This window comes from Phyllostomus discolor, chromosome 11, assembly GCF_004126475.2.
Source record: "Phyllostomus discolor isolate MPI-MPIP mPhyDis1 chromosome 11, mPhyDis1.pri.v3, whole genome shotgun sequence".
Taxonomy (NCBI): domain Eukaryota; kingdom Metazoa; phylum Chordata; class Mammalia; order Chiroptera; family Phyllostomidae; genus Phyllostomus; species Phyllostomus discolor.
Window position 1 is genome coordinate 81,867,681 of NC_040913.2, and position 26,214 is coordinate 81,893,894.

The 26,214-nt window shown below is 39.6% G+C and overlaps 1 protein-coding gene across 3 annotated transcripts in view; it reads left to right on the forward strand.

Moving 5' to 3' along the window:
• The window catches only part of TUSC3 (tumor suppressor candidate 3), a 116,469-nt gene that overhangs the window by 22,780 nt on the left and 67,475 nt on the right, over positions 1-26,214 (forward strand). For all 3 annotated transcript variants that reach the window (XR_004899973.1, XM_028527041.2, XM_036011674.1), the window contains exon 2: positions 3,243-3,412. Coding sequence is in view for 2 of the 3 variants with exons in the window: in XM_028527041.2 (XP_028382842.1) it covers positions 3,243-3,412 (170 nt within the window). In the remaining variant the exon portion in view is untranslated. The remainder of the gene's footprint in view (positions 1-3,242; positions 3,413-26,214) is intronic.

The following is a 26,214-nucleotide window of genomic DNA, read 5'->3' on the forward strand; positions in this document are numbered from 1 at the left end:
ACCACGTACAAGAGTAAACTCAGAGTGGGCAACAGACTTAAATGTAAGGCCCGAAACCATAAAACTCCTAAAAGAAAACATAGGCGATAAACTCTTTGACATGGCTTTTAGTAATGTTGCTCATATATATACATGCATGTATATATGTATATGTATATCGTGCTATACATGATGTATCTCTATATCTGTATATATGATACAGCTCCTCAGGCAAAGGAAAAATAAACAAATGGGACTACATTAAACTAAAATGTTTTTGCACAGCAAAGGAAACCAACAAAACAAAAAGACAACCTACCAATGATAAATCCGATAAGGAGTTAATATCCAGACTTTATAAAGGACTCATACAACTTAACACTCAAAATAAATAAAAAGCAACCCAATGAAAAAATGGGCAGAAGCCCTGAGTAGACATTTATTCAATAGAACATACAGGTGGCCAGTAGACATATGACAAGATGCTCAGTGATCCTAATGATCAGAGAAATGCAAATTAAAACCTCAGTGAGGTATCACCACATGGCGGGCAGTGTGGCTGGCATCAGTAAGTCAGCAAACAGCAAGTGTCAGTACGGATGTGGAGAGAAGGGAACCCTGGCGCTGTGTTGGTGGGATTGCAGACGGGTGCGGCCACTGTGGGAAACAGTATGGAGTTTCCTCAGGTCAAAAATAGAACTGCCGTATGACCCGGCAATTCCACTTCTGGGTATCTCTCTGTATAAATTCAAAACACTAATTCAAAAAAATATACGCATCCCTGTGTTCATTGCAACATGATTTATAATAGCCAAGACAGGGAAGTAGCCTAAGTATCCATCGATAGAGGGTTGGATAAAGAAGATGGGGTCCATATATACAGTGGAACATTACTTGGCCATAAAAAGAGTGAAATCTTACCATTTCCAAGAACATGCGTGTACCTAGAGGGCATTATGCTAAGTAAAATAAGTCACACAGAGAAAGACAAATACCATATGATTTCACTTATACGTGGAATCTGAAAAGCAGAAACAAACAAAGCAGACTCATAGACACAGAGAATAAATGATGTTTGCCAGATAGGAGCGGGGTTGGTGGCTGGGGGAAAAGGTGAAGTGATTAAAAAGCACAGATTGGCAGTGACACAGTACTCACGGAAGGAAATGTGAAGTACGGCATAGGGGATGTAGTCAATAGTATTCTAATAACTATGTGTGGTGCCAGGTGGCCACCAGACTGATTGGGGGAACCACTTTGTAAGTTGTATGTCTAACCACTATGCTGTACACCTAACACTAATACAGTATTGAATGTCGCCTGTAATTGGGAATTTAACACAAGTCAACGTACTTTCTGAATGCTACTTTTCAGAAAATTAGTGTGCTCTAATTTGTCAGTTCTGCAAATATTTATTGACATGTGCTGTGTGCTAGTGTCTACCGTAGGCATCTGGCGTGTAGGAAGGGACGAGCAGCCCGCAGGTCCCTGCCCTTCGGCAGCACGCGGGCACATCCGCCCAGCATACCCCTCACTGAACTCAGTGTCTTGTGCACTTGTCCTGCTGCTCGTGTTTCCCGGTCATACCGGGTGAGAACGTCATCCACTCACGTGCTCTAAGCAACAACTTCAGTGTCATTTTGACTCCTTCCTCCACCCCACTCCTGTGTGGTCACCAGGTCCTGTCGCTTGGGATGCTGCATGGCTCTCAGATCGCTTCACTGCTCCTCCTGGACCTCTGCTGCCTCTCAGCCAGCTTCTCCGTCCACTCCCTCTCCCCGTCCGCTCTCCGCTGTGCAACTTGAGAGATCTTTCTGAAACAGAAGTCCCCTTAACGTTTTAAATTCACTTTGTGTTTATTAAGTACATTTAACTTACTGTTGACAAATAAAAATTGTGTGTATTTAAGGAACACAATGTCATGTTTTCAGATATGTATACATTGTGAAATGGTTAACCACAATGCAGCTATTTAGCATGTCTGTTCCCTCCCATAGTGACCTTTTTTAAATGTGCGAATGCTAAAGAATACTATCCCATTAGCAAATTTCTAGTGTGCAGTGCGTGATGATTATTGTTGTCACCTTGCTGTACATTGGGTGGGTTTCCAGAACTTACTCACTTGATAACCAGAAGTTTGTATCCCGTGATCAGCATCTCCCCTTTGCTGCGCGCCCTCTGCAGGTTTTTGGTAAACATTATGCTACTCTCTGTTACTATGAATTTAACTACTTTTTATTTTTCTCCTTTTTTTTAAGATTCCACACATAAATGAGATCATGTGATATTTATCTTTCTGGGTCTTATTTCTCTTAGTGTAATATTTTCCAGGTTCATTCATATTGTCACAAATGTCAGGGTTTCTTTCTTCTTGAAGACTGAAAAATATTCCATTTTGTGTGGGTTTCTGTACATCCTGATTCCAAGCACAGTAGATTAATTTTTTCTCTTTTGACCTTGGTGTAAATAGAACCATTCAGCAGACTGTGCATAAGTTTCTTTCCCTCACTTTGTGTTTATGAGATTCCACACTGTTGTATTTATGAGATTCCTCCCTGCTGTCACATGTTAAAACTTTGAGGGCAGTTTAAGATCAAGTTCAGCTTTGCTAGTGAGGGTTGTGGTGGGATTTGGGGTCTGGCTAGAGCAGAGCAGAGCAGTTGCTGTTGTTATCATCCCACCCCTCTTTTTTATCCTCTTATGAAAAGAAACCAGGCTTTTCTTGGTGTTTTTTTTTTATGTTTATTTTTTGGTCTGTGTCCATTGGAATTCTTAGGTTGCCAACTACTCCAGCAACCAGTCTAGACTAGATGAGGCCAAAAAAAAAAAAAAAACCCAAAAAAACCCACCCAGCAAACTCGCCACCATGGTGTGTATGTTCAGGTCCAAGGTCTGCAGCCAGTCCTCCTCTTGGTTTCCACTTTTCCAAGCCTTCTTGTGCTTGTTTTTATACAATGAACAAAGTTTTCAGTTGTCTTTGGTGGGAGAATTGGGGAAGAGCATGTCTATTTCATCTTTCTGGAGGTGGAAGTCTATCTTACCCTTGGTATCTCTTTTATAAACCTCTGACATCATTAAGGAAAGTAAAATGAACTATTTTGTGCATATAAGGTCAATTAACAATGAACATACTCACCAAAACAAGAACTTTTAACCAAAGGTGATGTTAGCTAAAATATAATCTCACATGATTCTGTTTATACTAAATACACACTAAAGGACTCAAGCCCTGTGTAAATTTAAATTCCTGTGTTTAATTGCAGAATCTCTTAGCTGAAAAGGTAGAGCAGCTGATGGAGTGGAGTTCCAGGCGCTCGATCTTCCGAATGAATGGCGATAAGTTCCGGAAATTTATAAAGGCGCCGCCTCGAAACTATTCCATGATTGTCATGTTCACGGCCCTTCAGCCCCAGCGGCAGTGTTCGGTGTGCAGGTAACGAATGCATTTAAAAATCTTTAAAAATGAATATCCCATGCTTACATATGTGTTCTGTTAGATCTAATGTCAATGTATAAGAATTAAACAGTTGTTCAATGTTGTGGTCAGATATAACTATGAGCATGTAAAAGTGAGCTAAAAATCATGGTATTCTAGAAAATGACATTGAGAGGCCCATATTCTTTTATTGTGTAAAATATGTATTGACCAATTCCACATATAATCATAAAAACATTTGTTATCTTTATTTCCTATACAAAGGTAAGAACATGATAGAATTGGGTTTGAATATTGCCTACGTAGCTCATCTAATTATATCTTGTAGACGGCGAAGTATTCCCTTAGACATAATCTGTTTGAATAGTTTAATCAAGTGGCTGTGCTACGAGGGAAGTCCATTTAGCTTTAGATCCCTTCCGTGATTAGAACTTGCCTCCTGTGAAATAGAAGTAAACGATTTGGAATGTATGAAATATTTTTTAGTAGGAACATACTAAACAACATTTTGGACAAGTAAAAATATAATACATATATAACACATGCTGTTTTTTTATTTAAGCTCTTTTTAAATTTTGAGATAATTGTAGGTTCATGTGCAGTTGTAGGAAATAAAACAGACAAATCATGTGCCTTTTACCTATTGTCCTACAGTGGCAGCATCTTGTGTAACTGTAGTACAATATCACAAGTGGGGTGTTTGGTAGTGACATAGTCAAAATACAGAACAGGCCCACCCCCAGAAGAATCTTTGCTGTTGCCCTTTATTGCCGCCTCCCACCTCCATTCTACTTCCCGCCTCCAGAATTAGTTCTCCGTTTCTCTATTTTGTCAAGACTGTTAACGGAAATGGAATCAGAACAGTGTAGGATCTTTGCGGTTTGGCTTTTATTTACTTCTTATAATTCCCTCAAAATCCATTGAAATAGTTGCGTTCATCAACAATTTCTTCTTTTTTATTACTGAGTAATATCCCATAGCATGGATGTACCACAGTTTATTTAACCATCCATTTGTGAAAGGACATCAACGTCATTTGTAGTTTTGGCTATTACAAATACAACTACTATGACATTCTTGTACAGATTTTTGTGTGAACTGAAGGTTTTATTTCTGTGGGATAAACACCAGAGTGTGGTGCTTGGGTTGTGTGGTGGTCTCGTGTCCAGCTCTATCAGAAACTGTCTCCCCTGGCTGGCGTAGCTCAGTGGATTGAGCGCGGGCTGTGAACCAAAGTGTCGCAGGTTCGATTCCCAGTCAGGGCACATGCCTGGGTTGCAGGCTATGACCCCCAGCAACCGCACATTGATGTTTCTCTCTCTCTCTCTTTCTCCCTCCCTTCCCTCTCTAAAAACAAATAAATAAAATCTTTAAAAAAGAAATTAAAAAAAAGAAAAAGAAACTGTCTCCGTGTTTTCCAGAGTGGCTGTGTCCTTATGCATTCCCACCAGCATTGTGTAGGTGAGGTAGTTTTTTCTGTGTCCTCACCAGCATTTGCTGTGGTACTACTTTATTTTAGCCATTTTGGTAGGGATGGAGTGCTATTTCATTGTGGTTGTATTTTGCATTTCTCTAATGACTAATGGTATTGAAGATCTTTTTATGTGCTTATTTCTCTTGTTGAACATTGTTTCTTGTGCTTATTCGTCATTATATATCCTCTTCAGTAAAATATCTGTTCATGTCTTTTGCCAGTTTCTAACTGGATTTTTTTTACTGAGCTTTGAGAGGTTTTTCTGTATTGCAGATTTTAGTTCTTTGTCATATATGTGGTTTTCAAATATTTTCTTCTAGTCCATGCCTTTGTTTTCATGCTCAAAATGGGATCCTCAACAGATTTTAATTTTGATGAGGTCTAATTTATCACTTTCTCGTTTTAAAGTTCTGCCTTTTCTTGTCAAATTGAAGAATTCTTTGCTTAGCTCTAGATTTCCAAATTATTTGCTATGTATTTTTTTGTAAAAGTAATATGTTTTCATTTTGCTCTGATCTTTGGGAGAAAGCATTCAGTCTTTCATCAAGTATGAAATAGCAGTAGGATTTTTATAAATGTCTTTTATTAAGTTGAGGAAGTTCTTTATTCATAGTTTGCTGAGAGTTTTTATTCTGTATGGGTATTGGATTTTGTCTTTTTGTTGTTGTTGTTGTGTATTGATATGATTTTGCTGCCTCAGTCTGTTGATATAGTGGGTTATATTAAATGATTTTCAGATGTTGGACCAGTCTTACAATTTGGAATAAATTCTTAATTGTAGCATATTATTCTTTTTGTGTATTACTGAATTCTATTTGCTAATATTTTATTGAAAATTTTGTATCTAAGTTTATGATACATATTGATCTGTATCATTTTTATATAATTTTTATGTTTCTTTGTCTAGTTTTTGGGACCCGAGTAATATTGGCCTTATAAAGTGAGTTGGCAAATGCTCCCTCCTCATTTATTTTTCTGGAAGAGATTGTGAAGAATTAAAATTTAATTTTTAGAAGATGGTGTTACTACTTCCTTAAATGTTTGGAAAGTTCTCTAATAAAACCATTTGGGCCTGGAGATCCTTTCTCGGGAGATGTCACAGTACACATCCCACTTCCTCTGTGGCGAGGGACATCCCAATCGTCTGTCTCCTCACGGCTGGCCACTGGGCCGCTGTTTCTTCTCCGGAACAGTCGCTTTTTCGTGTGACGGTCCCACATACACACTGTGCGTGTTGTATATGCATATGCAAACTTCATTTAGATTTCTAAACCATTTTGAATTTCAGTGGAAACTGAAGCTTTTAGTAACATTGGTCAATGAAAAAAAGAAAAAAAAAGTTTTGTTCATATGAGCTTGTAGAAAGGGGATTTCAGTGTCCTAAAATTTTCAAGAAGGACCTCATCACAACCTAATAACGAGTGTATGTGGCGGCATGGCTGAAAGCGGGCAGAGAAGATGGCGAAGAAGAGTATTGTGAAGAACAGCCCTGCAGATGATTCTGAGTTCCCCTCCTGCCAGGTCTGAGGGCCAGCACTCAAGAGGGCATGGAGACTGTTGCAGCACAGGGCTAGCGCGTGTGGAGAGGGGGTGCATACAGCTTAAGGGGCACTGTGAAGCCCTACGCAGGCAAAAATACCACCCTAATTGACATTTTGGTGTCAGAGTTCAGTTTCCCAAAAAAATACAGAATGTCTCTGGGTATACTATAATACCATATATATTTTAGGAAAGTCATTTGCTTGCTCCAAGAAATTGAATACATTGATTTCCTATACTCACCACTACATGAAGAAATACATTTATTTGATCATTGTATTTCTGACAGGTATAGTCTAGAAATACTTTATTATTGAAGTATTTCACAGTTACATATAATTGTATGTATTCTGATAACATTAACCATAATATACTATGAAGTCATACATCCTTTTAGGTAATATGTTACTTAAAGCATTATGTTGTTAAATAAATTGTTAAATGTGGACCCTTAATTTTTTAAATAACACTTAGCTCAAAATAACCTTTGTTTGTTTGCTTATGATAGCCTATTTTGTAATAAAATTTACATTTTAGAATAGTTTTAGATTTATAAGAGAAAATGATTGAAATTAGAAAAAGTTAACATAATGGTGGATCAAGGTGGTGGTGGGTTGTTAAGAGAAAGAACAGGTGAGGCTTTAGGAGCGAATAAAAATGTAGAACATCCATGTGGTTCCTATACCCAGGCATTCTGATTAAATTGTTTTGGGATGGGCCCAAGGCGGTGACATTTACAAAACTATCACCTAGGTCATTCTCGTGTGCGAGTGGTATCGAGAAAGGGAAGGTAAGAAGCAGGTTCATGATTCATAGTTTTTATTTATTTTCCCTGAGGAGCAGTGGGGTGGGAAGACTATTCGTTGGATGGTCATATAGCACTGGGGATCCCTTTTGAAACTGGAACGCCCAACTTTGTAGTGAGGAATCTGTAGAATTAAATCATTAGGAGCGAGAACACCCTCTTCAGGGGTTACCATGTGTGGTTTATGGTTTAGGCAAACGCTTCCAGAGTGCTAGTGAGGGAGCTTGTCTGGAGTGTGTGACTGTGGGCTCAGCGTCGTTCAGGGGGCGGAAGGAAGCCAGGGGGCAGCTGATGCACTAGGTGTGATGTGATCGTGCTGTATTTTCCCAGGCGTGAAGGACGGATTTGTGTACAAACAGGATGGGCTTGAAAATTAGAAGTTGCCGTAACGGGTTTGCTTGATCAATAATTGACTGAAGTATAATCTGGATGATTGCTGATGTCGGGGAGAAGCCTGAGGAACCGTGAGGCTGCGGGGGTGTCCAGATTAGATCATGCACATGTGCGGAAATTACTCAGGATGAGAGTGGAGTTGGAGAGGCAGGAAGTTAAATGAGCCAGTAGAGGGATGCCTTGGATTTGTTAGATGGGGGTGACCACTTTTTATTACAGAGTAATACAAATTTCAAAGGAGGATTTGTTAAATTATTGTGGATGGGCAGTGTTCTGAGACCTGCTGTTACAGAGCCCAGAGAATACTTCGATCTCTACAATGGTGGGCAGAGTGGGTCAAAAGATCTCAAGTAAGAAAAGGTGGGGGGTGTTGGAGAAAAGTATTCGAGTTATATTATTGCATTCTAAATTAAGCCTCAAAGGGAGCTGTAGATTCACTGAGAAAGACACCCTGTCATAAGCAGCCATCCATCCATCCATTCCTTCCTTTCGTCCTTTCTAAACATGAATTAAATTCTAGGTCCTTCTGGGCCAATGGATCCTTGGGCCATTTTAAAATAAAACTGCTATAATTTTTATAATTCTGTAGAATCACTGTAAAGTTCATAGCTACAATTTTAAAATCTTAGTGCTTTTGTTTGTGCAACTTTCTGCTTTTTCCTTTAAGACATTTTCTTCTCGAGTCAACTCACACTTAGCTTCTTCAGTGACTCTCAGGTTGTTGAATGAGCTATTGGCTTCCTTGTGAGCCCTCTCAGCAAATCATTCGGCTCTTCCCTCACACAGTCAGTTTATTCACAAACTTCAGAATTTAATTCTCACCTTCTTCAGTGCTAACATCAAACTCCTGGGCCAAATAAAGCTGTTAATTAAGACTACTCGATACAATTCTCACTTCCCTCCAGTAAGTGTTAGCTCCAACTTCCTTTATCAAACTGTACTAAAGGCAGTATTACCCATAATTGCTAAATCTTTTAGATGTAGTCTACCACAAAGTTACCCGTCTTTTCCAGAAGTCACAAAAAATCCTAAGAACAAAATATCCTCTTCTAAGGTTATTACTCTGGATCAATAAGTGTAAGGAAAAAAGTCCAGGTGAAAGAAAATGGAAAATTGCGTGTAGAATCAATCAAGCAGGATGCATGTCTAACCGAAGTTTTGGTGAAGTCTTAGAGATTAATATATTGTTAGACTTAAATGAAAAAAAATAGTAATTATACATGTAAAAGTACTTTAAAAGGGAAGGTGAATAAATTATTACATTGGCATATTATGTGTTAACTGGCTAACATCCTTCTCTAACTAAATAAAATTATTGTTCACTATGCATAAGTATTGGGAGTTCTGTGTTGTCATACATATATCATATATGACATATATATGACATTATATATAAGCTCATGCCATTTTGACTGTTATACAAGTTGAGTCTGAAAAAATCCATTTTATAGATGAGAACATCAAAGCCTAGAGATTCTGTGATTTATCCAAAGTCGCACAGCTAATATCCGTCAGGGCTGGGATTTGTGACTCCAGAGCTAATAGAGTTTAATGCTTTCATTAAGTGTCCACATTCATCATTGCCTTTACCCTGTGAACAGTAATGTGCATTTTGCTTCTGCATTTCTAATTAAGATTATTAATCTTTTAGGGCAGGGATCCATCAGCCAGCAGTTATTAAACTCATTAGATCATGAAAAGCTTTTATTCAGAGGAGCATCTCGTAACGGGGACGGGTGAGCTGAAGATAGCTGGCCAAAAACGCCGTGTGGAAAAGAGCTCATCAGCCTTTTGTTTCATTAAAGCGAGGTCACACTCTTATGAGATTAGATTTCAAAGTGAGCACGTAAGGTGAAAATTGTGTATAGATAAAATTACCCTTGTACATCACTTAATGCTCTAGTAAGTGCTTGGTAAATGGTTTTGGGACTACAGCCCTTATCATTCCCTCCATCCCTTAGATAATATTTCTCTGTGGCCTTAATTATTGTCACCCTCGTAGGCCTGGCTATGTGGACAAAAGATTTCACTTCTTTGTCAGACTGGCAAACTCTCATGGCATTCACACATTATTTGCCTGGTTTGGATAATACATGAGGACTGTTTCAGGCTTGACTGAATCCGTGACCAGTTTAATAATATAAAGGATGTTCTAGGGTTATTGCTGAGCTCAATCAAGTTCATTGTTTTTTAAGTTGAAGGCATATGATATAACCTCACTGTATTAATATTTTTCCTGGTCTCTTGCTGAGATTGGATAACCCCAACTCTTTTACTGTTAGTAGGGTAACGATCGCCACATCTCTGTGTTGTTTAAGTCGGCCTTTTTTTTCCCCTTGTAATAAGTTATTGGGGGAGGTGACTGGATTGGGGGGGGGGTACTTAGATCATGTGACTGTCCTGTTTCTCATTACCATTTTAGCCAGTGATTGTAACACCCATTGATAATCTTTGTCTGAACTTAATATTGATGATTGTGAATTGATGATGTTTTAAAAATTCTGTCATCCTTTCTACATTAATGCCTTGAGATACTGAAAAGAGAAAAATAAGGTAGGAAAAGGTAGGATAGATATAGTATTTCAACTCAAAGATTTATTTTATTTACTGATCCATTATTATAATTATTCTCCATTGTTCAAGTTGCCCTTAATTGACCTGTTATGACAAGCCTCCATTAGTTTTTGATTTCTGGCTTCACCAGATGTTCTAAGCCAACTTGATAGTTTATCTGCAACAGTGACATCATAGTCTGAAAGGGTGTTGACCGTCTCAGGTGCCCGTAGTGGCCCTGAGTGGAGGTCACAGGCTAATGTAGCCAGTTTGCTAAAAATGGATGGGGACAATCCTCTAACGAATGTGGTCTCCGCCACAAAATGCACAGGCCAAGTGTTGGTAAGAGTCCCAAGTCCAGTGTGCGTTGTAGCTTCTGCTTGACATCGTACTCAGCCCATGATGGCGGATGCCTTGCACCGTCTGTGACGGTAGTGGAGTTGGGTGGCCGTGCTGGTGATCTGGGCAGTGCCGGCTCCGTCAGCAGCTTGATTCCCGTTGATCTCAGCAGATGGTGGGTCTTTACTGTTGGCATCTACGTTAGGGATGCATAAATGACCGCTTGGCAGGCATGAGCCACTAGCTTTGTTTTGTTACTGATAGGGGAGGTTCCCCCCAGTTACTGTGTCTTTTTTATGTAAAATGGACAGGCTGCCATGCTTAGGTCAGCTGCCCTCCTGAATATACCATTTCCATTAACCAGAGAGGTCTGTCAGACCCTTCTCCCTTATTACCCACTTGGTTCAAGATGACAGACCCTAAAATAGGGAAATCAGGTATTTACTTGTACTCGGTGGCCATGTCAGAGGGGGGCGTGTCCGAAATTCAAATGACTATGGATGAGTGGAGGACAACTCAGGTCCCCTTCCTAGATTCCAATAGGAAGGGAACTACGACTGTGCAGTTTGAATGGGTCCTTAGGTTTTAATGGCCCGAAGGCAGGTAGTAAGGCAGAGCCTGCTCAGCATGTTGGATTGGTCCCTACTCCGAGGACTCTCATTTGGAGTTACTCTATGTAATCGTCGAAGAAGACTGCTCAAACCAGGGGACACACTTACTTCAGCATTCGAAGCACCCACTTGGGCTGTGGCCCTCCGCCGTGGTGAAGGAGACTGAAGGGATAAGCAGTTTCCCTTTGACGGGAGACCTTGAGCATTCTGCGTGCGCTTACGTAGCCTCAACAGATTTTATCTGACGCGCTCGAGAAATTGATGCCAACTTCATTTTCTTACTTTGCATGCGATTTGTCTTTTTACCTAGAGGGCAAAATGTATTTTTCATTAGAATCTAATAATTTTACTACACTGTGTCTCAGAGTTGACTCTTCTGGGTCATGTTCTCCAGATACACAGTGGGACCTTTTGATATGTAGATATAGGTCTTGTTTTATTTCCAGAAACTTCTATTGGTTTGTAGTCTAAAATGCCAGTTCTGTTTCATTGTTCTTTCTGTTACAGGGTTCCAGTTCTCCATGTGTTTGATCTTTCTTGTCTGTCTTTTATATCCATTACCCCTTCTTCCTTCTCTTAACTTTTATTTTCTTACCTGTTTTTAATTCTTTTTCTTGGTGTGCTTTATTACATTTTCAGTCATCCGTATTCTTTGAGCACCTGTAATGCAGTGTCCGTGTCTGCAGGGATTCGGTGTTTTGCTTTGCTTTGTTTTTCCTTCTGTTGGTTCCCTGAGTCTTTCTCAACTTTCACATAACATCTTTCCGTATATTACTTCTATTTTGACTTTTTTACTTTCTTGAGATATTTTTATGTCTTCAAATGCTTGTTTAATTATACTTAATTCAAGTTGGACTATTGTGTTTTATATTTCTTTTTTATGGTTATATTTTAGGAAAATTTTTCATCAATTGAACAACTTGGATTCTTTTATTTTCGTCTTGTAGTAGCTTTGTATGAATACTCCTGGTTATTTGCTGCTCTTTAATTTCTTTTTTTTTTCCTAGACCAGAAATGGTAGTTTATATGTGGAGGTAATGGTTAGACTTTTAAGTAGCCTAGTAGTTTTTAAATTCAAGTATCCTTTTCTGTTTATGAAGTGGAATAGGTTGAACACAAGAGGCCCCTCCCTCCCTCCCTCCCTCCCTCCCTTCCCTCCTGGTAGTGTCTTTTGATTTGGAGACAACTACATGTTTCCACAGAGCCTGCACTTTCCATGACTCATCTCCCCTTTCCCTGTACCACCGGGCCTCCAAGGCCTGCATTTCTGCCTTCTAAGTGCCCTCCTTCTCCCCACAGAGGCTGCTCTGTGTGTCCTGTGTACTTCAAGCCCCTTCGTGTGCATTGGCCGGTAGCCATTGTTCTTACCCACCTCATCTCAGCCCTGTTCTCAGACTTCCCAGGTCAGGTGAGACCTTTTCTCTCCAAGGTGATTTATTCCCCCTTGCGTTCCACCTCGCTGGGACTTCTCTTCTCCTCTTTTCCTTTTCCACCATCCCCAGCTTACTTCCTGTTCTTGCGTGTGTTTCTGCGGTTACAGATGGTAATTTTTCCACTTTTATATACTTTTACCTACTGTGTTACTGTTTTATCCTACTTATGTTATAGGCATGAACAGTTTGGTTTGTTCTTCTTGCACATCTGTTAGTTTTTAGAAACTGTTAGTTGGTTGTCATTATCCTACAGAAACTCAATTTTTCCAGTAGAGTGTTAGTCTTTGTAGGAAAATCTGGAGCCTGACCACAAGTTAGAAAGTTCTTTGAAGGGAAACTGTTACACTGATATGAGGATAATGATGAGGTGTAAGTGCTCAGTCACATGCAGGTCAGGGCTTTGCAATTTCCACACACTTACTAGGATTTCATTGAGTGAAATGAATGTAAATACTACATATTGGGGAAAAACACATTGAAAAGTTCCTTATTACAGTTACAGAAGTAAATAGGCTCTAACATAGCATTTTATTTTTTGAAACCTACATTATTTATAAAGATTATAACTGAAACAATATCATTGCTTTTGAATGTAGAGTCTTAATAGCTATTCTCAATCATTCAAACTAAAGATGAAAGTTTCTACATTTTACCTTGAATCTAGGAATAGTACTCATATAGATAAATGTATCTTCACAAATGATAATAACATTCAGGTTATTTTTAAGCATTTGTCCTTGATTGCCCTAATTTTGCCGTACAGGGCGAGGCAAAGTAGGTTTACAGTTGTTCATCTGGAGAATAATACAGTAATTTATAAATAATAAAACAGGAGCAACTCTGTGCTCCACGTACTCACAACTATAAGCCTACTTTTTCCCACCCTGTATGTTAGTCATTTCACATGTTAAGTAAGGGTTTGTGTTTCTCATGGCCCCAGGTGTTCGTCCCTAAAGAACTTCTCTTAGATGCACAGGAGGCCGGTCTCATAGGAATGAAGTGATAAGTCCCAGTACTCTGCCAGGTAAAGCAACTTCAGACTGAGCCCTTCCTTGTCTCTGCTGACAGTAAAGCCTAGTGAGAACATGCCTTGCTGCTTTATGTATCGGACCACAGTGACGGTGGTGAAACGGTGAAGAAGCGAGTCACCACGCAGACCTGAGATGGCTCTCCTGAGAAAGGCAGGTACCTGGTTGGAGCCTCTGACCTCAGGAACCAGAGAGACAGGGATTGCTGGTGCTGTCCTGCCACAGAGGGCGAATAACCAGGAAGCATTTGCGACTTTGCCAAGTTCATCCGTTGGGTGCAGAGCCAGCGCACAGTCCAGATTTCAAATGCTGTCTGTATTCTGTCTACGTGGACAGAAACTAATAAGCATAGTATGACATTTGGAAGTTATGTTGAGAGTTTTATGGTTATTTTTATATTTGCTTTATTTTATACCAAATTATTATACTTCGGCACACTTTTTTCTTTCTGAACGTAGAGCAGTGTGTGTAATTAGTAGGGGTACACTGCAGAGTCCGATGAAATTACTTCATCTAGGAAGCCTCTCCACTTTTTCTGGTATTTGTTTATTCCAGCTATTTGCATACTTTCGTGTATATAAAATGTCCTTGGAAAGATGATAAAACATATCTTCATCCTTAGGGTCTAATTTAACATACTAATGTGTTTAAGAATTTGCATTTTAAAAAAATAACTCCCTTTCAGTCCAGTTCTGCATTTAACGAGCAAGCTTGTTTAGACGTTGCCACCCCATCCTGGCCAAGCAAAATGTTGACCAGACTGAAAGGCCAGCTGTTTCTGGGCCCGTAGAGATCCAGTTTGGAGAGGACGGTGAATCAGGAAGTCACACTTCCCAGAGCAGAGACTCCTAGGCAGAAACCACAGTGGGAGCCAGGCCTGGGGCGGGAAGACCCAAACTGGCACTGACAAACTGCTGGAAGCTCTGTGTGGACAACTCTTTTTTAGAGTTAAAAACCTCAGGGTGAGCTAATCATGAGGAGCCCCTATAATACTGTAAAATGTACCCCAGGAGCTTGACCAGATTCCTGCAGTAGATATTAGAGAAAAATCCTTGCGTGAGAAAGGAATCATTTTGAAATGCAGCAGAGCATTGTTCTTTTTTTAAAAAAAATATTTATTTCTTTTTAGAGAGAGGGGAAAGGAGGGAGAAAGAGAGGAAAAGAAACATCAATGTGTGGTTGCTTCTCACATGCACCCTACCAGGGACCTAGCCCTCAACCCAGGCATGTGCCCTGACTGGGAATCAAACCAGTGACCCTTTAGTTCTCAGGCTGGCACTCAGTCCACTGAGCCACACCAGCCATGGCCAGAGCACTGTTCTTAATAAGGCTTGCCTTCAGGGCAAATAGTTACCCACACCCCCGTATGCTGGGGTATTAATCAGAGCTTAACCGACTGGGGAAGGAAAATGCCTGACTCCACCTGATTCGGCACTCCTTGCAGGGGAAGGGAAGTGCCCGCTCCAGACTCCTCCAGCCATCCTGTCCCACCTACTGGTGGAGGGAAAACAGTGAGAAGCAATTGTGAAGGTCACTGTCCTGGCATAGGCCCACCAGAAGACTGAGACCTGATCACACAATGGCAGAACACTGCTCCTTTCCCCACCTCACCACTCCATCACCAATGGCCCATTTATAGCAGTCTTTTCCCGATATATCATGTTGGCAAAAAAAAAAAGACAAGACATATCAAAAGGCAAAAAAACACAGTCTGAAGAGACAAGAGCAAGCATTAGAACCAGATACAGCAGGGGTGTTAGAATTATTAGAACAGGAATTTAAAATGACTATGATTAATATACTAAGGGCTCTAATGGGCAAAGTAAACAGCATTCAAGGACACATGGGCAATGTAAGCAGAGAGAGGGAAGTCCTAAGAAAGAACCAAAAAGAATGCTAAAGATAGGAAACTGTAGCAGAAAAGAATGCCTTTGAAGAACTTATTAGTAGATGATCATGGCTGTGGAAAGAATCTCTAAGCTAGGGGATGTATCAGTAAAATCCTTGAAAACTGAAAAGCAAAGAGAACAAAGACTAGGAAAACAGTAATATCTTATGGCTGTAGGACAGAAGGAGAAGAGAGGAACAGAATAAAAATATTTGAATCAATCATGACTGAGATTTTTCCAAAATAATGTCAGACACCAAGTCACGGGTTGAGAAAGCTCAGAGAACACCAGGGAGCATAAATGCCAGACCAATCAACCAACAAACATAAAACCACAAACATACAATAAAAGAATAAGATAAAGTTAATAAAATAATAGTGTTCACATCAGAACCTCCAAAAAGGTATAACTCTTACAAAATATGTGTAAGATTCATATTAGGAAAAAAATTACAAAACCTATGAATGAAGTCAAAGAACTGAGTAAATGGAGTTACTCCATGTTCAGTATTGCCAAGATGACAGCTCTTCCCAACATGGCGTACAGATTCAGTGCAGCCCCGGTCAGAATCCCAGCCGGTCCTCTTCTGGATACGGACGGACTGTCTGAAGTTCATGGAGAGAGGCAAAGTGCCCAGCAGAGCCAACACACCGCCGAAGGAGAACCAAGTTGGAATCTACCTGACTTCAGGAATCACTGTAAAGCTGTAGTGACCGTGAGAGCATGGTGTGGTTGAAAGAACAGATCAGTGGAGTAGAATAGAGAGCCCAGAAGTAGACCTCCATAGAAACAGGCAGCTGGTCTTTGAGAAAGAAGCGAAGGCAACGTGAAGGACCAGAGGCAGCACAGTGGACACAGAGGTAGGCTCTGCAACAAGTGCAGCTGGAACCACTCGACACCCACGTGACAAAAAAGGAACCTCACACCTGTCACAAAAGTTCAGCCACAGTAGAGCATAGACCTAATATAAAATACAAAACTGTAAAATGCCTAGAAGGTAACAAAGGAAGAAACCCACATGACCTTGGCCATGGTGGTACCTTTTTAGATACAACAACCAAAAAAAACCCCACAGTCCTTGAAAGAAATCACAGATAAACTGGACTTCATTTAATGAAAAAATTCTGCTCTGCCAAAGACTGTCTTGGGAGAATGAAAAGAAAAAGCCACAGACTGGGAGAATGCATTTACAAAAGACCTATCTGATAAAGGACCATTATCCAAGATATATAAAGAACTCTTAAAACCCAACGGTAAGAATGCCAACAACCCAATTTCAAAAAATTACCGAAGATCTTAACAGACACCTTTCCAAAGAAGACACAAAGATGGAAAATCAGCATATGAAAAGATGCTCCACATTCTATGTCAGCGGGGAAATAGAAGTGAAAATGACAGTGAGATGCCACTGCACATCGATCATTGACGAGAATGGCCCGAGTCCACAGCACAGCCCACAGCACCAAGTCCAGACGGGGGTGTGGGGCAGCAGGCCCTCTCCCCGCTGCCAGTGGCAGTGCAGACTGGTGCAGCCTCTCTGGAAGACGCTTTCTCACAAAACGAAACATTTTCTGGCAAACATATGGTCCAGCAATCATTCTTCTTGTTATTTATCCAAAGAAATAAAAAAAAAAAACTTATGTCCATATAATAACTGCACACCGATTTTCAGAGCAGTTTCACACATAATTGGCAACAACTCCAAAGCAACCAAGATGCCCTCCAGTAGGTGAAGGGGTGAACTGTAGTGCATTAAACAATAGTACATTATTCGGTGCTAAAAAGAAATGAATATCAAACCACGAAAAGACATGGGCAAACATTAAGTGCATATTGCTAAGTGAAGTGGCTACAGATTATACGATTTCAGCTGCATGAGTTCGGAAAAAAGGTAGAACTATGGAGACAATAGTGACCAGTGGTTGTCAGGAGTACGTGGTGGGAGATTAATAGCAGAGCACAGAGGAGTTTTAGCGCAGTGAAAATACCCCATAGACCTTATAACGGTAGACATGTGTCATTATAATCTTGTACAAACCCAGAGAATCTGCACCAAGAGTGAACTCCAAGGTGAGCTCTGGGCTTTGGGTGGTATGATGTGTCAGAGTAGGTTCACCCCGGTGAAAACTGCCTCTCTCCTGGTGAGCAGTGTTGACAAGGGGAGAGGCTGTGCGTGAGAGGGGCTGGGGTGTATGGGAATCTGTTCCTCCTTCTCATTTTGTCATAAACCTAAAACTGCTCTAAAAAGCTGATGTCTTGAAAAACATCCCAGAAGATTTTCGGTGAGAGTAGTCTGGGGACAGCACTTTGATAATTGTGTTTGTATTCATATCTTTATGGATCACCGTAGGTGATGGTAAAACCTCTTTTTTACTGTCTGGGTTTAAATTCTGCTCTCCCCAGTCATCACTGGCCACAAGGCACAGGCAAGTGGGTTCACTTCTGGGCCCGTGTGAAACAGACGGAACTAGTTCCTGTTGTGCACGGCTTTGTGAACGTTAAATGAGATACGTGTAGGTGAAAGGGTTCTGGGCACACAGTGAGTGAACATCAGTGGGTGTGATGATGATGGTGATGCTTTCGGTTAAGCGGGAAATACCTAGTCTCCATCTCATGGGACACAGATTCTAAATCTTATGCCTGCCTTCTCGATTCATTACAACAAAGCTCTGTAAAGGCTCTTTACCACAGAAGCTAAATCATAGAGTTGAGTGTCCTGCAGAATTTAAGGTGTGAGTTAATGCTTTCCTAATTTCAACTTGTCAGGTTTGGTGATACATGCATTAATTCATTTGTTCAACAAATACTTTTGAGTATTGTGGTAATTTCTGGGCACAGTATCTTCAACAAGATTTACATTGTTTTGAACTTGTTCGTTTGTTGCTTTGTTTTCATTATTAACATTATAAATGTTTCCCTAATGGAGTGATGTATCTTAAGGCAAGGGCCTGTGTCTTTCGGCTCACTCTCACCCTTCCCAAGCTCTGCATTGATTTATCCATTCATTCGCCTATTAATTCTTTGTTAGTTCCACAAATATTCATCAGATACATGTTGTAATCCTTATATTTATAGTATATACATAGTAGATAAGAATATTTGTCAGATGAACAGTGGATTAATGAGTTTGTTTACTTCGTTGTATGTCAGTCTTAGCATATGACCTTTAAGCATTTATATGTTGGTGTTACCATGTTTTTTAAGAGAACAAAAATCTGTTAACTCATGAACCGAGTTGAAACTATGCATGTTTTATGCAATTTAGTATCTCTTGTATTCATATCCATTTTTTTTCCTTTAAGATAGTATTTGAATGGCATATTTTATGTTAGACTTGTTTTCCCAGCAAAAGTATCTGCTTAGGTCTGATAAAGGGAAACGTAGATGCCTGGGAAATACAGAGCATGATGAGTACAACCTCTTTAATGTACCTTACCAACCAGTGAGTTATGCAGAGTCAGGTGCAGCGTGGCAGCGAACTGCTGCTTTCTTAGCTCTTCCGAGGCGGCAGTGGGTCCGTGTTTGTATCTCATTGTGTTCAGCAGGGTCCGGGTGTGTGTAGCACGGATCCTCAGATCCATGAGGATCTTTCTGTAGGGTTCTGTTTACCGGTCTGTTTGGTTTCTTCCCTTCAGAACCATCAGTAATAGCTGGTTCTGCTCGTACTAGATCTTTCTCTCTATGTATATATATCACTATCTACAGAAATTGATTAATTTGGGGTTTCACAAAGACATACTTTGGAATCGTGATGCAGTATAGCAGGCTGGCCAAAACGTTCATTCAGTTTTTTACATAGGGCGGCTCTAGTTGTCTTTAAGATGTTTTCATAAGATGGCTTAATTGTCTTTAATTTCATTTGAAACAATTTTGTTAGATTGTATTGTGACAGCTATCATATGAATGTGCATTTTAAAAAAACATCAAAATGGGTGAATTTTTGTGTAGCTGTATTAATATTGAAGATGGGGGAAATAAACAACAATTTTCAGCATATTATGCTTTATTATTTCAAGAAAGTAAAAATACAACTAAAATGCAAAAAAAAAAAAAAGATTTGTGCAGTGAATAGAGAAGATACTGTGCCTGATCAAACATTCCAAGAGTGGTTTGTGAAGTTTCATGCTGGACATTTCTCACTGGACAACGATGCTCCACGGTCAGGTAGACCAGTTGAAGTTGACAGTGATCAAATCAAGACATTAATTGAGAAGAATCAACATTATACCAGTCAAGAGACAGCCAGCATACTCAAAATATCCAAGTCAAGCACTGAAAATCATTTGCACCATCTTGGTTATGTTAATTGCTTTGATGTTTGGGTTCCACATAAGTTACGTGAGAAATAAACCTTCTTGACCATGTTTCTGCATGCGATTCTCTGCTTAAATGTAATGAAAACATTCAGTTTTTAAAACAAATTGTGAAGGGCAATGAAAATTGGATACTTTACAATAATGTGAAATGGAAGAGATTGTGGGGCAGTGAAATGAACCACCACCAACCACACCAGTCTGGTCTTCATGCAAAGAGAGGGATGTGTATATGGTGGGATCAGAAGGGAGTCCTCTGTTATGGGCTCCTTCTGGAAAACCAGACAGTTAATTCCAACACTGTTTCCAATTAGAGCAACCGAAAGCAGCACTCACCAAAAAGCATCCAGAATTAGTCAACAGAAAATGCCCCATCTTCCATCAGGATAGTGCAAGACCGCATATTTCTTTGATGACCAAGCAAAAACTGTTACCGCTTGGCCGGGAAGTTCTGATTCACCTGCTGTACTCACCAGGCATTGCGCCTTTGCATTTCCATTTATTTCAGGCTTTACAAAATTCTTTTATTGGAAAAAATTTCAATTGCCTGGAAGACTGCAAAAGGCACCTGGAACAGTTCTTTGCTCAGAAAGATAAAAAGTTTTGAGCAGATGTAATTACAAAGTTGCATGAAAGATGGCGGAAGGTAGTGGAACAAAATAGTGAATATGTTTTTCAGTAAAGTTTTGGTGAATATAAAGAATGTGTCTTTTTTTTACTTAAAATCCGAACAAACTCTTTGGCCACTTTCTATATATGAGTATAGAGAGCTTACTTTGGAATTTTGGTATAAATCTGTCACTTTATAGGAAGTTTGATTAACATTAAAAGGTAAACTATAGTTCTTAAAAATCTCTTCAAGGGCATTACAGATAAAAATCACATTCTTTATGGGAATATATGAAATATATACAACTACAAATGAGTTAGTAATCCGTTTTAGTTTTACATAACCTTTAAAAATGATTATGATATAAATGTTATAGCATTTGGATTAAGTGATATTTTTTTCTTGTTCCCATAATAAAAAATTGGGAAGATTTAGTGGAACAGATGTAGCAGGGCTGTGCCTGCAGTTACTGCCTAAGCCTCCCTCGATGTTCCGGCGCGACTTGACTGCCCTCTGCAGGCTGCAGGTGAACATGTTAGAACAGTCCCGGAGGTCATAAAATGAGGCCTCTCGTATTCTTGTGAACCACCAAGACAGAAAATGATTTTTTTTAGTAAACAATGCTGGAAAATTACTTATATGACTGAAATATTTGGAGCATTTGTGGTTTTCAGGTTTCAATTTTATTGTAGATAGCGGCGAAGTCTGAAGTGTGCTTATCAGCACCAGTGATGTCTGCTCATTGGTCCAAGCTGACATTGACATGTGTGAGGATCCCATGGATTTCTTATGTGTCACTAGTTAGGATTCTTCTGTCTCCTGTTAACTATTAAGAAGCTGGACTCAGAGGTCATAAGGATAATGGGGCCAACTTTAGAGAACAGAGTTTGTTATTGGGGCATATTCTTTCTAATGGGTCTTTTATACTTTCAGTAGATGTCTCAGGCTCATTTGAATTATTTTTAATGACAAGTCTGTTCAGTGATCCTATTGCTAGTGAATTACATCCATCCAGAAGAAAACCCCCACTTATCTTGTCAGTATTAAATTTTCTCTAAGTATTTTATTTGTGTTGAAAAGTAACTTGCTTGGCTCCCCTGAAATTCTCTATTCCAGCTAGATACATTCCTAAGTAGAAGAAACTTATGTAGAAAATTTTGCTGGTTAATTTGGTCCTTTAGATTCTAAAGGAGAGTATATAAGAAATAGGTCATATCTTCATTTACACTCTGTTTAAATACCTTCATGTGTTTTCCCAAGTACAGCATTATAGTAACATTCTAAGTGGTTTGCAAACATTTATTTTCTCTCCCTCCAGTATATTGTACACATTGTTGCCAGATATGGCTTTCTTAATTAGCATTTTGCATAATTCATTTTCTTCAAAACACTCATAATTTTCAGTTCGCAGAATAAAGTCAAGGTCCTTTTTGTCTTTCTACCAGAAGAGAGTTTCCAGTCTCTTTTCTTATTTTTTAACATGAAACTTATATTCCATTATTTGAGTACATAATACATATTTCAGACTTGGTAGTCTTTGTTTATACTGATTTTTTTTACCTTAATATTCTCTTTCTGTCTTTTTTTTGCTTATAATTCTAGTCCTCCCACTGTTTTCTAAATGTTTTTATGTTTTACATTCGCACGTTCCCCAGCTGCCCCGTGCACTGTGATCTCCTCCTCCTGTCTGTGCCATGTCGTCCCTGTGAGCCGTGACCTTGTGGTAATGTCTGTGTCTTATTTATGTGTTCGTGTGTGTCTGTTCCTCCAACAAGCATCTTAAAGGTGGAGACGTGAGGTGTACGTTCTTACTATTGCAGCACATAGGAAAATGCTGAATGGTTATTAAGATCTAGAGTCTGTGTTTGCATATGAAATTGACAATAAGAACATGATGTTAGATGATGATTTAGTCATTACGACCTTTCACGTCACGACCACTATTCCTTTGACAGATAGCCTTCATTTGAAATGGTACTTAGACGTAGAGTTTACTGGTTTGCTTCCTAAGACCACCAGTAAAGTAAAGCAAGTGGTCGTGTAAGAGACATTATCCTGGGACTTAAAAACAAACAAGTGGGCATTTAGCCAGACTCTCCAGAGTTCTGAGTCGCTTCATTCCGTGGTATTCAGCTGCAGGATATAAATGGCACATTGACTATTTAGGAAAGTACATTACTCGTCATCACATCGGCATCATCAAACCTTTATTATAAAGTGCCTATTCTGCACCAGGTCCTAGCCACAGAGCAGCCAGTGTGTAAACACAGAATGCATAAACAAGCCCTGGCTGGCATAGCTCAGTGGATTGAGCGCAGGCTGCGAACCAAAGTGTCGCAGGTTCAATTCCCAGCCAGGGTACATGCCTGGGTTGCAGGCTATAACCCCCAGCAACCGCACATTGATGTTTCTCTCTATCTCCCTCCCTCCCTCCCTTCCCTCTCTAAAAATAAATAAATGACATCTTTAAAAAAAAAAGAATGCATAAACAGTGCAGACGCATGCATACAATGAGTAGCACTGCGCAGTGACAGGGGTTTTCGTGTCAGATGCCTGCCTCAGCCGGTGTGGTAGAGATAGACATTTGAATGACTTCTGAAGGAGAGGCAGTTTTTGAGCAAGCTTTTGAAAGGAGGGAGGGCATTTTAAGCAAAGGATTTAATGCTTAAAGAATGACCATGGGATGTCAGAAAACAGAGGCCGTTGTAATGTGGTTTGTTCGTAGATACGGAGACCGCGGAGGTCAGTTGCAGCCAGGGTGGGGAGGATCTTGTCCCCTGTCCTGCCTGTTGTGTCCGTGATGTCGGTGTTGGGAGACTGTGTAGGGTTTGGAATAGAGGATAAAGTGATCGTTGGGAGGTTAAGCTGAAAAAGCTTTAGTTCAGTTTGTTCATTAGATTCCACATATGAGTGAAATCATTTGTCATTCTCTGACTGGCTTATTTCACTTAGCACAATGTTTTCCTGGCCCATCCATGCTGTGTCAAAGGGTGGAATTTTCTTCTTCTTCTCTTTTTATGGCCAAGCACTATTCCATTGCGTACATGCACCATAGCTACTTTATCCACTCGTCCACTGATGCACCCTTGGGCTGTTTCCAGGTCTTGGCGATTGTAAATAACACTGCAGCGAACCTAGTGGCGCCTGTGTCCTTTCAAATTAGTGCTTCGAGGTTTTGGGTTGGAAGGTACATTGATGCAGTCGCTGTGGAAAGCATCATGGAGTTACTTCAAAAAACTAAAAATGGAACCACTTTACCACCCAGCAATTCCACTGCTGGGAATTTATCCAAAGAAAATCAGTACTGTTTATCACATTTTATTATTTTCTTCAGAGTACTTACCTGAAATTTTGTGTTTACTTGTGTGAGGCCCCCCTTTCTTGCTGACATTTATTCTCCTTGAGGTCAGGGACTTTGCACTCACTGTTCACACCTGCACTCCTTGACACGTTGTTGGCACTAACGTGTGTTTGTGGAGTGAATTAATGAGTGCATCAGTGTATACTTAGCAGGGACTAGTAGGTCTGTGCTGGGTTCTAACACATAAGAGAAAAAGATCGACATTATCTCTGTTTTCTGCCATTCCATTAGATACTATACATATATGGTGAATACTAAAATTTGATTCTATTCATGTATATTTTTCCAAATGAGGCATTTTTATTTCTTAAAATGTCTTCACAAAAGAATGCCAGTTTTTGCTGATTTGCTATTTCCCTGTTATACTTAAAAATTTTTTTAAATTGTATAAAAAATTTTATGTAAAATATTCTTACATGTAAAAATATACCATTTTCTTAATTGTACTGCCATGCGCTAAACATTTTTTAAGGCAGCATCGGGCTCTGAGGAACTGTGACCATACCATCCTAAGTAGATCCACCTTATGTTCTGTGATACCATCCCACGTATTTGCTTCCTCAGTGTATATTTTAGCTTTTAATTATTTTTATGTATTATTTGGTTGTTTGTTATGTTTTCCACTAAAAAGGAGCAGAGGTCTCCTTAGGAGCAGAGACCTTGGAGATTAGCTCTCTTCTTACTATTAGCTGCTCAGTAAATACTTTTTCAGTGAATTATAATGAATTAAATCTTATTTAACCACCGAAGCTTTGAAAGTTTGTAGCTATTTTTATTGAAGATATTCTAAAAAATACACCACATAACTTTCTGCCTACTGAGTACAGTGGTCCTGGGCTCATCCTCACAGCGATCAGTGTTTACACTGTGCTCTAATGAAACAATGTCCTTAGGCCTTGTCTTTATGCTAGATGACCTCGGATTACAGCCCTGTTGGTATTTAGCCCTTTTTAATATCTATACTTTAATCACGGCAATGTTATGTGCTCCTTGCCAATTACAAAAGGGCCCACAATGAACAACTACTTTGTGAAGCCCTTGCCTTCACCTGTGATCTTGGCCGTGGCTGCCACTGTCACCTCTTTGATTGTCTTCTCCTGGTGATGTTTCATCGCTCTAAGTGTTCTTCTCATAGCACTGGCTCATACACACTCCTGTTCACTTTATGCATGCAAAGACTTGATCGTTACATTTCTTAATAGGTGAGGATTTAGCTCATCTCAACCCTTCTTTATAGCTTTTTAGTTTTTCTTTTATTATTGTAACAGTAAATAGCATCTTCTGTTTCTTGTCCATCAGCTGTACACTATATGTTTTGATTCTCTAATTGGCAACGTGAAGAGTAGCAGGTACACCCTTCCCCATCACCTCTCTGGTGTCCTCTTTGCCCACCAGGTCCTGCTCTCGTGCTTCTTTGTTGTCCCGGTTGACGGCATTTACCTTCTGTGCTGGAGCTGTCGTTACATCTGCGCTCTGCGTTAGGTTAATTTGGACTGAGGAACGGTAATAAGCAGCATTTCCATTATTTCTACATACATAGCATTGACTGCAAAGCAGTAGGCTGTGATTGTTTTTCTTCCACAGTGCCATTGTTTATGATCTCTGTCCCACTCAAAAGAAAATGTGCAAAATCATTAATCTTTTTCATCTTCAATCCGTGAAAATTATGATACATTTTAATTTGCTTCATATTTAGATCTTTCATTTTATGTTGATTTCCTAGTTTTTCTTGTTGTGGGACCAGATATCTTACTTGCTGTAGTCTTAAATTTGTCCAGCTCCTCCTGATTAGAGTGATTGCTTAGATTCTATTCTCTTCATCTCAAAGCCCAAATAAAGTCCTGCTCTAATTTGTACTTCACAGCTTCATAGTTGGATCACGGCTTTCTTACACATCTTTTGCCCTTCCTACCTTACCATACTGCTGGGTGCCCTTTTCCCTGTCTTATAGAGCCTCTATCATAGTCTTGGGTTTTCTTATATTTTTATTCATATTACCTGTTTATCAGTTATATCCTAAGGTAATCTCACATTCCTATGTTTCTTAGAAAATATCTCAAACTGGATTGTCTTGATACAGAATTCTAGATGGAAAATTACACGCCTTCAAAATAGTGAAGGAACTGATCTGTTATCTGCCAGTATCTACTGTTGCTACCACCAGTCCATTCCCATTCTCGTTGTCAGCATTTGCTACGTATTTTTTCCCTTTGAAGACTTTTAGGATCTTCTTAACCATAATATTTTTAAGTATTACAATACATCTAGGTGTTGATCTTTTCTTATTCCTTTTATTCAGATCCTGGAAAATAATTTTAATTTGAAGACTTAGACTCCTCGAATTGTGTTATGTCTCCAGAAATATTTCCTTCACTTTGTCTCTCTTCTCTCTCTGGGTCTCCTTCTGTTTGAAAATTTCACTTATTGGAGCCCTGGCTGGTGTAGCTCAGT